The 13,276-nt window shown below is 43.7% G+C and overlaps 1 protein-coding gene across 12 annotated transcripts in view; it reads right to left on the reverse strand.

Annotated features, from left to right (window-relative positions):
- RAPGEF2 (Rap guanine nucleotide exchange factor 2) overlaps positions 1-13,276 on the reverse strand; it is a 417,203-nt gene that overhangs the window by 58,294 nt on the left and 345,633 nt on the right. For all 12 annotated transcript variants that reach the window (XM_068278845.1, XM_068278847.1, XM_068278850.1 and 9 more), the window contains one exon: positions 3,921-4,052. In XM_068278845.1, the coding sequence (XP_068134946.1) occupies positions 3,921-4,052 (132 nt within the window). The remainder of the gene's footprint in view (positions 1-3,920; positions 4,053-13,276) is intronic.

The following is a 13,276-nucleotide window of genomic DNA, read 5'->3' on the forward strand; positions in this document are numbered from 1 at the left end:
GGAATCTAACCAGCTATTAGTGCTCTGGTCACCCTGGCTGCACAAAAGGGATAATGCTGTCAAGGTCAGACCAAAATAGATGTGAGTCAGCATTCAAATAAGCCAACAAAGTTCAGAAAGAAATGCAGGCAGACATGGCACAGCTATAGTGTTTTTTTCTTCAAATGAAGGTCTTTTATTTACCATATGTTTGCCACATACAGCATCCGTATTATTCTGGTTTTCTTTTTTCCCTGCTTATGTCAGGGAAAGGGGTGGGGAATCACAGCACAATAGCATACAGGCACACAGTCAGCTGATGGCTCTTCCTGTTCAGTAGGCCAGCATCTATTTAGTAAGGAGTCCTTTTGCAAGACTCCTTAACACTGCTACTGCCCACTGAGTGCACCCTAGTGGCTGCAGCTCAAGTGCGTTGAGTCCGCCAGGAGAAAAGCAAAATATAAATGTTATTAAAAAGTCAGCGCAGATTATAAGTGAATCCACTGTTCCGCAATCAGTAGTATTTCACCCAAGTGGTCATCTGGCTCTAATATCCAAGTGGTAGACCATCACCAAAAGGACTAAAGGGAGCTTACCAGCTGCTGACAACCCACATTATAAGGTTATATATCTCGCATTCAGTGGTAAAAGGGACTAAGAAACGCCCAGAATCCAGCTTCCAGCAATCCTTATTTCAGATCATGTATACCATCCGGAGGGCCAAGATCTCTCCCGTCAACAGCTCAGTAATTATAATCTCAGTTCTGATAATCTTATTGCTGTTTCTGTAAAGCGTCAAGCAGAGAAGTGAAGGCACTGCGATGGGGAGCAGCCAATGGAAACAGGTTGTGAGGTTTGAGCAAGTAATCAGATGGCTCCTTCAGAATCCTCCTTTGCTGCCAGCACCTCAAAGAGGAGACAGTGCTGGGGTTGTCAGCAGCTGGTAAGCTCCCTTTAATCCTTTGGGTGATGGTCTACCACTTGGATATTAGAGCCGGATGACCACTTGGGTGAAATACAACAGATTGTGAAACAGTGGATGCACTTATGATCTGCGCTGACTTTTTATTAATTTTATTTGTGTGGACTTTGGACATTGTCTTTCCTCAGCAGCGATCGATTACTTGATTCCCCTGGCGCTGATTCTTTGTTTATATAAAATATAAATGTTATTTGTCTTGTCACACGAAAATGGTATCAGCATCTTATTGCAGGACAAATAAAAAGCCGACAAAGCTTCCAGGGCCACGCTACATATTACTGTACAATGTATATTATGCTTCATAGTCGACAGCAAGCAATCATCTGTAAATCACATTATACATTCAATATTTGCAGACGGAAGACTACCATACGCGAAATACATTATTCAATTTAAAGTTATCAAAACAAATGTGTATTAAAACTAGGACCCTTTTCATGAATCAAAATATGCCCTGGAACGGTCAATCCTTTTCTAGTTGACTAGTAGACCTAAGCCTGTTTAAAAACGGGCTCCAGGTTTGTCTCTCACCGCCGCATGTCAGTGCGCACTCGTCCTCCCGCGCACACGCCCACCCGGCTCCCTGGCCTCGTCCTCTGGTCCCAACGGCTGTCCGTGCTGCGCGCATGCTCACTCGTCCTCCCGCGCACACACTCACCCGGTTCCCTAGCCTCGTCCTCTGGTCCCAACGGCTGTCCGTGCTGCGCGCATGCTCACTCGTCCTCCCGCACACACGCCCACCTGGCTCCCTGGCCTCGTCCTCTGGTCCCAACGGCTGTCCGTGCTGCGCGCATGCTCACTCGTCCTCCCGCGCACACGCCCACCCGGCTCCCTGGCCTCGTCCTCTGGTCCCAACGGCTGTCCGTGCTGCGCGCATGCTCACTCGTCCTCCCGCGCACACGCCCACCCGGTTCCCTGGCCTCGTCCTCCGGTCCCAACGGCTGTCCGTGCTGCGCACATGTGCAGTAGCTAACAGCAGGGACCCAAGGCCACAGGGACAAGGAGTGTATGCAGGGACTGTTAGGTTTTATTAGGTAGGATGAGATTTCACCCTGGATAACACAGACACTGTGGGTCTCTCTGCGACGCATTGGGGTCACCGTACAAATGCTAAACCTGACCAGAGCCTCAGACAAGAGCCAACAAGTGTGTGTACAGGGCTTCAGCACTTCCCAATGCTATTTAAAGTCTAAATAAATACAAAGGACATGGACTCGGAGTGGGAAAGTTTGCCAATGCGTAACTTTGTGAATAAAGCCCAATGTCTGCTATGACAGATCACAGAGTGCAGGGTCTAAACATAGATAGGAGAAAAGTACACGCCTTGCACTGTGTTTGAATGTAGGGATAATGACAGTGGTTTCCTAGCCAAGAGTGTTAATGGACCTTGGCTAATGCACAGCCATTTATTTTAGACATCTGCCAAGTATATCCCATGGCTCCAATTTTAAGGAATTAAAGAAAAAAAAATCACTGGCCAGTAAGGAGCAGAAAGGGTGCGCTGTGTAGAGCACAGCTCATTGCTTCCACTACCTAATGCATGCAGAATGGCAAGAAATCCTCTATGGTTTGTATGATAAAGGTTTCCAATATGATCTGCTTAGCACAGCCAGTGAGAAGCCAGCTTCATACTGTGGAAATGGGTGTGTGATCAATAGAGCACACAAAACTAATGTCATTTTGTATGCGAATTGTACAACATACTAGAAAGACAGCAAGCCAATTTAAACAGGACCATGCCATTCTATGTGCATGCAGCACTAATGGCCTACACACATGCTCTATGACTGCCTCCCACAGGGAACAGGACTTAACCCCTTGGGCAACAGGTGGAGTCAGAGTGACATACAGATGTGTCGCTAGGCTACAGCTTTGCGGTGCATTCTGCTGCTATGGAGGTGGAAGGACGGACTACAGCATGATGAGAGGGGAACAATGCACTCTACCAAGATGACCCAGCAGTCCTGATCTCGCACAATGCATCGGGGCAGCCATGCATGTGTTAAATTCTCAGAAGAAACGAACCCACCCAAGATCACTCTGTACCGGCCATTAGCCCTCCACAGACAGAATACCATTACTGCATGCAGCAATATAACATTTGCACCTTACTCTGAGCATGTTTTTCCTTGCAGGGGCCTGAAAATGTATTTTATTGATAAGGTGTGAAAACATCTCCATTCAGAAAATCACGGAGAAAACATTACTGAGTTGGGGGTCAATATCAGCTACAAAAAAATGGAGTGGAAAGCATCCAAACTGCCCTGTCCGATTTTCATTTCTCATGTCAAACCTGCTATGCTGTATCCTAGCATTACATTTACATTCCTCCTACCCCCAGGGCTACTGAACCAAGAGCAACTCTAGTGACTGTTCAAGCTATTCCCGTTTATTTAGAGTTGGCCAAGAGCAAAAACAGAGGAGCTTGAATGCGCTGGACCTAGTAGGAGTTGGGGGTACCTTTTGTTTCATCCCCATGGCCTAACATTGCCATAAAGTTCTCTACCGTAACCATATTGGTTAGGTACCCTATGGTCTAGGTCACATTGATCTGGGATATGTTCAGCACACATGTGGTAACCCAGCCTTGTGCTGCTCCCCGATAAATATCTGATCAGGCCACATATTAGATTTAGATCAGATTTATAACCTGAATGCAGTAGTTTAGTACTGCTCTTTGCTCTTGTGGTCAGCAGCACCAGTTCCATGTTCCAAGTTCTTCAAGTCCTCAAACATTTTTCCTGATACCAAATATTGTGGATCTTTTTCCTGCAGAATATTGCAGGCAGCAAATCTTCTACTCAGCTGGGACCTCTGTGCCTTCCTCCACACTTATGACTACAAATAGTACACATTCAACAGAGGTGACACTGTTGGCTAGTGACAGTAGGCCAAAGCTGCCTTTATCTTAAATGGAAATGTTCGCAGTCATTGACAATGAAAAATAATCACATCTCACCTGGTAGATGTCAGACAGGCTGCTGCTCCCAGAATCACTAGTAATGCTACATCCTGAGTGACTGGAGGACACCTGGGTCACCTGAGGATGTAGGCTGTCTGTGATGTGCAGTTTGGTGAAATCAGCAGGAAGCTGCAATACAGAAGGAAAAAAAAGCATAAGAAATAAAGTTTTCTCATTTACACCAGGTATAAAAAGAGTTATAACCATTACAATCTAAACAAAAGCTATAACTAAACAGGGAATAGCAATCCTTTTGATTACTGTAACTATTACCTTTCAAATTGAACGTTTCAAAAAAGATTAAGTTATTGTCAAGCTGTGTACTCTCCATACACCTCTCATACTTACCAGACTACGGATCGGGGAACCTCACAGCGACGCCTCCCAACAAACGAAGCTCCCCGATCCATCTTCCTGCCTGTGGGAACACGTGACGGCACAAGACGGGTGTGTACGAGTTCGCCTAATCGCACGACTGTACCCACTCCGTGACATTGCAGAAACAATTGTGGAACTGATCACTCATTGCTCAAAAAAAATAATGTAAAAAAAACATCCCAGTCGTTAGAAGAGTCGCGGACAAAATCACAAGGTGGTATAGGTCTCGACCTTTACTTCCAACTTAGATATTACAGCTGCTCATTGCTTATTTTATGTGCCTACAAGCCCCTACAACTCCTCAAATGCATATATACGGTTTATATCGTAATGTAATACAGAGATCCAGGAAATATAGTCTGGCATCTATGGTACTATGGGTGACACATGGACATACCTGATCGACCAGCCCACAGCTGCATCCAGAGAGGAGAGGATGCAAGCTGCAGTGACATTTACCTTGTTCAATTTTGAATACAGCTGGGCTTCAACTATATGCCCAAGACACAATAGAAAGTACTGAATTAAAAAGCACTCTGGACATTAAGCAGAAGCTCCAGTATCCATTCTAGCAAAGAGAAAACTTGGCAAAGCACTTCACCTGGAGTCAACACAAAGCAGCGTTACACCATCATTATGTGTGTTGTATGAAGTAAGGAGAGAAGCCAGATTTGTCCACACCACCTGCATTGTGCTGCAATTTCCAATACAGCAAAGATGCAAACTGATGTCCAGTTATTTTTAATGCAGCTTACCGACACCAATGGGATGTGTTATAAGTTTACTGTCTGCTGCATTTTGATGCATTGAGTCACCTCCAAGAAGTTATGCAAACCATCCGTGTTTTACAAACCAATGGATAATGGTTTGGCTATTAGGACAACCATACAGCTGCACTCTACAGCTAAATGGGAGTTGCTAGAATTGTCAACATGTACAAATATCGTTTTCTTTGTTTGGATATCATTCGTTTTACAGAACAGCCCAAAATTACTATTGTCATTCATTTATAAATAGCTGCACAGAGTAAGAAATAATACAGAGTAAGAAATAATAAACTCTTGCTTTCTCAAGTAGCATTTTTAGGTTTAATTAATTGAGTATATTTACTTCTAAGATGGAAGTCCAGATGCCTTTTTTTTTCCATGTATTTATCTGGGTCAAATCCAAGCACTAGACTTCCATGCGCATTTAACATTATCGATTAAGGCTCGTACAAACGTTCACCATGCACACAATCACATGACCAACACGACAAAATCACACAACCTGACAAACCAACTGGCCTGTATGTCCACATGCCTAGACGGCTAAACAACCAACTCAATTAACATACTGCGCACGGAAGAGGAATGACGGACTACACATTCAAAACAAGTACAAGTCTTTCAAACAACTTGTACACACGCACCAACTGCATGATATCAGACCAACATAAATCCAACAGTTGGATCGGGCAAACCGCCTGTTATCAGTTAAGCTGCTTGCACACGTACACATGCCTGATTATCGTCAAACAGACCTAGGTCAGATGATAATCAAGCTGCAGTTTGGTCCGTTTGCACTTTGCTTTAGACCACTACTCAGGGTGCCTAAACTTATTGATGCTACTTGCTTGTACACTACCCATCATCCCTCCTCCCCTATCTATTGAACACTACATGCTGCTCAGCAGAAGGTATGTACAGTGCTCATTTCCCTAAATGATGTGACAAAAATAAACGGCCCATTCACACTGTAGGCATTGCAAAACGTAGGCACAGTTTAACGTGCAAGTTACAATGTATCTAAACATACAAATATCCAGGCACATCACCTCTAGTTAGGACATTAAATAAATTTTTAGGGAAAGGGAGGTGCTGAAGGGGGTGTGGCTAGAAACAGCAAAAATCAATTAACCCTTCGCACACTCACATGCAAATGTTCAAACAAATGCATTCACAGATTTACTCATCCAGGCACAACTGTTATCCCTACTGCTAAATTAAAAGCCAGGGTTTTAGTTCACAGAAGAATGCATTCTTATGCTTAGTCACCTATACTGCGCAGAAGTACCCAGGTAAACATAGGTGTCCTAACTCTGGCCCTGTAACATGCATAGTGCAGACATGCAAACACATTCATTGCATCAAACCTATCAATGGATTAGGAGCACACATCCTAACTTCCTCTCCTGGGAAAGACAGTGCATCTTACCAATCGCACAAGGGAGCTAATTTTATGTGTCCATGTGCACTATGCGCATACACCAGCATAAGCTGTCTGCATGCTGACAAACATACAGGGGAAGGGGGGAGTGCACCGAATTAGACCCTAGCCACAGGGGTCAATGATAAGAATAAACATACAAATATCCAGGCACATCACCTCTAGTTAGGACATTAAATAAATTTTTAGGGAAAGGGAGGTGCTGAAGGGGGTGTGGCTAGAAACAGCAAAAATCAATTAACCCTTCGCACACTCACATGCAAATGTTCAAACAAATGCATTCACAGATTTACTCATCCAGGCACAACTGTTATCCCTACTGCTAAATTAAAAGCCAGGGTTTTAGTTCACAGAAGAATGCATTCTTATGCTTAGTCACCTATACTGCGCAGAAGTACCCAGGTAAACATAGGTGTCCTAACTCTGGCCCTGTAACATGCATAGTGCAGACATGCAAACACATTCATTGCATCAAACCTATCAATGGATTAGGAGCACACATCCTAACTTCCTCTCCTGGGAAAGACAGTGCATCTTACCAATCGCACAAGGGAGCTAATTTTATGTGTCCATGTGCACTATGCGCATACACCAGCATAAGCTGTCTGCATGCTGACAAACATACAGGGGAAGGGGGGAGTGCACCGAATTAGACCCTAGCCACAGGGGTCAATGATAAGAATAAACATACAAATATCCAGGCACATCACCTCTAGTTAGGACATTAAATAAATTTTTAGGGAAAGGGACTAAGCATAAGAATGCATTCTTCTGTGAACTAAAACCCTGGCTTTTAATTTAGCAGTAGGGATAACAGTTGTGCCTGGATGAGTAAATCTGTGAATGCATTTGTTTGAACATTTGCATGTGAGTGTGCGAAGGGTTAATTGATTTTTGCTGTTTCTAGCCACACCCCCTTCAGCACCTCCCTTTCCCTAAAAATTTATTTAATGTCCTAACTAGAGGTGATGTGCCTGGATATTTGTATGTTTATTCTTATCATTGACCCCTGTGGCTAGGGTCTAATTCGGTGCACTCCCCCCTTCCCCTGTATGTTTGTCAGCATGCAGACAGCTTATGCTGGTGTATGCGCATAGTGCACATGGACACATAAAATTAGCTCCCTTGTGCGATTGGTAAGATGCACTGTCTTTCCCAGGAGAGGAAGTTAGGATGTGTGCTCCTAATCCATTGATAGGTTTGATGCAATGAATGTGTTTGCATGTCTGCACTATGCATGTTACAGGGCCAGAGTTAGGACACCTATGTTTACCTGGGTACTTCTGCGCAGTATAGGTGACTAAGCATAAGAATGCATTCTTCTGTGAACTAAAACCCTGGCTTTTAATTTAGCAGTAGGGATAACAGTTGTGCCTGGATGAGTAAATCTGTGAATGCATTTGTTTGAACATTTGCATGTGAGTGTGCGAAGGGTTAATTGATTTTTGCTGTTTCTAGCCACACCCCCTTCAGCACCTCCCTTTCCCTAAAAATTTATTTAATGTCCTAACTAGAGGTGATGTGCCTGGATATTTGTATGTTTATTCTTATCATTGACCCCTGTGGCTAGGGTCTAATTCGGTGCACTCCCCCCTTCCCCTGTATGTTTGTCAGCATGCAGACAGCTTATGCTGGTGTATGCGCATAGTGCACATGGACACATAAAATTAGCTCCCTTGTGCGATTGGTAAGATGCACTGTCTTTCCCAGGAGAGGAAGTTAGGATGTGTGCTCCTAATCCATTGATAGGTTTGATGCAATGAATGTGTTTGCATGTCTGCACTATGCATGTTACAGGGCCAGAGTTAGGACACCTATGTTTACCTGGGTACTTCTGCGCAGTATAGGTGACTAAGCATAAGAATGCATTCTTCTGTGAACTAAAACCCTGGCTTTTAATTTAGCAGTAGGGATAACAGTTGTGCCTGGATGAGTAAATCTGTGAATGCATTTGTTTGAACATTTGCATGTGAGTGTGCGAAGGGTTAATTGATTTTTGCTGTCTCTAGCCACACCCCCTTCAGCACCTCCCTTTCCCTAAAAATTTATTTAATGTCCTAACTAGAGGTGATGTGCCTGGATATTTGTATGTTTATTCTTATCATTGACCCCTGTGGCTAGGGTCTAATTCGGTGCACTCCCCCCTTCCCCTGTATGTTTGTCAGCATGCAGACAGCTTATGCTGGTGTATGCGCATAGTGCACATGGACACATAAAATTAGCTCCCTTGTGCGATTGGTAAGATGCACTGTCTTTCCCAGGAGAGGAAGTTAGGATGTGTGCTCCTAATCCATTGATAGGTTTGATGCAATGAATGTGTTTGCATGTCTGCACTATGCATGTTACAGGGCCAGAGTTAGGACACCTATGTTTACCTGGGTACTTCTGCGCAGTATAGGTGACTAAGCATAAGAATGCATTCTTCTGTGAACTAAAACCCTGGCTTTTAATTTAGCAGTAGGGATAACAGTTGTGCCTGGATGAGTAAATCTGTGAATGCATTTGTTTGAACATTTGCATGTGAGTGTGCGAAGGGTTAATTGATTTTTGCTGTTTCTAGCCACACCCCCTTCAGCACCTCCCTTTCCCTAAAAATTTATTTAATGTCCTAACTAGAGGTGATGTGCCTGGATATTTGTATGTTTATTCTTATCATTGACCCCTGTGGCTAGGGTCTAATTCGGTGCACTCCCCCCTTCCCCTGTATGTTTGTCAGCATGCAGACAGCTTATGCTGGTGTATGCGCATAGTGCACATGGACACATAAAATTAGCTCCCTTGTGCGATTGGTAAGATGCACTGTCTTTCCCAGGAGAGGAAGTTAGGATGTGTGCTCCTAATCCATTGATAGGTTTGATGCAATGAATGTGTTTGCATGTCTGCACTATGCATGTTACAGGGCCAGAGTTAGGACACCTATGTTTACCTGGGTACTTCTGCGCAGTATAGGTGACTAAGCATAAGAATGCATTCTTCTGTGAACTAAAACCCTGGCTTTTAATTTAGCAGTAGGGATAACAGTTGTGCCTGGATGAGTAAATCTGTGAATGCATTTGTTTGAACATTTGCATGTGAGTGTGCGAAGGGTTAATTGATTTTTGCTGTTTCTAGCCACACCCCCTTCAGCACCTCCCTTTCCCTAAAAATTTATTTAATGTCCTAACTAGAGGTGATGTGCCTGGATATTTGTATGTTTATTCTTATCATTGACCCCTGTGGCTAGGGTCTAATTCGGTGCACTCCCCCCTTCCCCTGTATGTTTGTCAGCATGCAGACAGCTTATGCTGGTGTATGCGCATAGTGCACATGGACACATAAAATTAGCTCCCTTGTGCGATTGGTAAGATGCACTGTCTTTCCCAGGAGAGGAAGTTAGGATGTGTGCTCCTAATCCATTGATAGGTTTGATGCAATGAATGTGTTTGCATGTCTGCACTATGCATGTTACAGGGCCAGAGTTAGGACACCTATGTTTACCTGGGTACTTCTGCGCAGTATAGGTGACTAAGCATAAGAATGCATTCTTCTGTGAACTAAAACCCTGGCTTTTAATTTAGCAGTAGGGATAACAGTTGTGCCTGGATGAGTAAATCTGTGAATGCATTTGTTTGAACATTTGCATGTGAGTGTGCGAAGGGTTAATTGATTTTTGCTGTTTCTAGCCACACCCCCTTCAGCACCTCCCTTTCCCTAAAAATTTATTTAATGTCCTAACTAGAGGTGATGTGCCTGGATATTTGTATGTTTATTCTTATCATTGACCCCTGTGGCTAGGGTCTAATTCGGTGCACTCCCCCCTTCCCCTGTATGTTTGTCAGCATGCAGACAGCTTATGCTGGTGTATGCGCATAGTGCACATGGACACATAAAATTAGCTCCCTTGTGCGATTGGTAAGATGCACTGTCTTTCCCAGGAGAGGAAGTTAGGATGTGTGCTCCTAATCCATTGATAGGTTTGATGCAATGAATGTGTTTGCATGTCTGCACTATGCATGTTACAGGGCCAGAGTTAGGACACCTATGTTTACCTGGGTACTTCTGCGCAGTATAGGTGACTAAGCATAAGAATGCATTCTTCTGTGAACTAAAACCCTGGCTTTTAATTTAGCAGTAGGGATAACAGTTGTGCCTGGATGAGTAAATCTGTGAATGCATTTGTTTGAACATTTGCATGTGAGTGTGCGAAGGGTTAATTGATTTTTGCTGTTTCTAGCCACACCCCCTTCAGCACCTCCCTTTCCCTAAAAATTTATTTAATGTCCTAACTAGAGGTGATGTGCCTGGATATTTGTATGTTTATTCTTATCATTGACCCCTGTGGCTAGGGTCTAATTCGGTGCACTCCCCCCTTCCCCTGTATGTTTGTCAGCATGCAGACAGCTTATGCTGGTGTATGCGCATAGTGCACATGGACACATAAAATTAGCTCCCTTGTGCGATTGGTAAGATGCACTGTCTTTCCCAGGAGAGGAAGTTAGGATGTGTGCTCCTAATCCATTGATAGGTTTGATGCAATGAATGTGTTTGCATGTCTGCACTATGCATGTTACAGGGCCAGAGTTAGGACACCTATGTTTACCTGGGTACTTCTGCGCAGTATAGGTGACTAAGCATAAGAATGCATTCTTCTGTGAACTAAAACCCTGGCTTTTAATTTAGCAGTAGGGATAACAGTTGTGCCTGGATGAGTAAATCTGTGAATGCATTTGTTTGAACATTTGCATGTGAGTGTGCGAAGGGTTAATTGATTTTTGCTGTTTCTAGCCACACCCCCTTCAGCACCTCCCTTTCCCTAAAAATTTATTTAATGTCCTAACTAGAGGTGATGTGCCTGGATATTTGTATGTTTATTCTTATCATTGACCCCTGTGGCTAGGGTCTAATTCGGTGCACTCCCCCCTTCCCCTGTATGTTTGTCAGCATGCAGACAGCTTATGCTGGTGTATGCGCATAGTGCACATGGACACATAAAATTAGCTCCCTTGTGCGATTGGTAAGATGCACTGTCTTTCCCAGGAGAGGAAGTTAGGATGTGTGCTCCTAATCCATTGATAGGTTTGATGCAATGAATGTGTTTGCATGTCTGCACTATGCATGTTACAGGGCCAGAGTTAGGACACCTATGTTTACCTGGGTACTTCTGCGCAGTATAGGTGACTAAGCATAAGAATGCATTCTTCTGTGAACTAAAACCCTGGCTTTTAATTTAGCAGTAGGGATAACAGTTGTGCCTGGATGAGTAAATCTGTGAATGCATTTGTTTGAACATTTGCATGTGAGTGTGCGAAGGGTTAATTGATTTTTGCTGTTTCTAGCCACACCCCCTTCAGCACCTCCCTTTCCCTAAAAATTTATTTAATGTCCTAACTAGAGGTGATGTGCCTGGATATTTGTATGTTTATTCTTATCATTGACCCCTGTGGCTAGGGTCTAATTCGGTGCACTCCCCCCTTCCCCTGTATGTTTGTCAGCATGCAGACAGCTTATGCTGGTGTATGCGCATAGTGCACATGGACACATAAAATTAGCTCCCTTGTGCGATTGGTAAGATGCACTGTCTTTCCCAGGAGAGGAAGTTAGGATGTGTGCTCCTAATCCATTGATAGGTTTGATGCAATGAATGTGTTTGCATGTCTGCACTATGCATGTTACAGGGCCAGAGTTAGGACACCTATGTTTACCTGGGTACTTCTGCGCAGTATAGGTGACTAAGCATAAGAATGCATTCTTCTGTGAACTAAAACCCTGGCTTTTAATTTAGCAGTAGGGATAACAGTTGTGCCTGGATGAGTAAATCTGTGAATGCATTTGTTTGAACATTTGCATGTGAGTGTGCGAAGGGTTAATTGATTTTTGCTGTTTCTAGCCACACCCCCTTCAGCACCTCCCTTTCCCTAAAAATTTATTTAATGTCCTAACTAGAGGTGATGTGCCTGGATATTTGTATGTTTATTCTTATCATTGACCCCTGTGGCTAGGGTCTAATTCGGTGCACTCCCCCCTTCCCCTGTATGTTTGTCAGCATGCAGACAGCTTATGCTGGTGTATGCGCATAGTGCACATGGACACATAAAATTAGCTCCCTTGTGCGATTGGTAAGATGCACTGTCTTTCCCAGGAGAGGAAGTTAGGATGTGTGCTCCTAATCCATTGATAGGTTTGATGCAATGAATGTGTTTGCATGTCTGCACTATGCATGTTACAGGGCCAGAGTTAGGACACCTATGTTTACCTGGGTACTTCTGCGCAGTATAGGTGACTAAGCATAAGAATGCATTCTTCTGTGAACTAAAACCCTGGCTTTTAATTTAGCAGTAGGGATAACAGTTGTGCCTGGATGAGTAAATCTGTGAATGCATTTGTTTGAACATTTGCATGTGAGTGTGCGAAGGGTTAATTGATTTTTGCTGTTTCTAGCCACACCCCCTTCAGCACCTCCCTTTCCCTAAAAATTTATTTAATGTCCTAACTAGAGGTGATGTGCCTGGATATTTGTATGTTTATTCTTATCATTGACCCCTGTGGCTAGGGTCTAATTCGGTGCACTCCCCCCTTCCCCTGTATGTTTGTCAGCATGCAGACAGCTTATGCTGGTGTATGCGCATAGTGCACATGGACACATAAAATTAGCTCCCTTGTGCGATTGGTAAGATGCACTGTCTTTCCCAGGAGAGGAAGTTAGGATGTGTGCTCCTAATCCATTGATAGGTTTGATGCAATGAATGTGTTTGCATGTCTGCACTATGCATGTTACAGGGCCAGAGTTA

This window comes from Hyperolius riggenbachi, chromosome 1 (genome assembly GCF_040937935.1).
Source record: "Hyperolius riggenbachi isolate aHypRig1 chromosome 1, aHypRig1.pri, whole genome shotgun sequence".
In the NCBI taxonomy this organism is placed as follows: Eukaryota; Metazoa; Chordata; class Amphibia; order Anura; family Hyperoliidae; genus Hyperolius; species Hyperolius riggenbachi.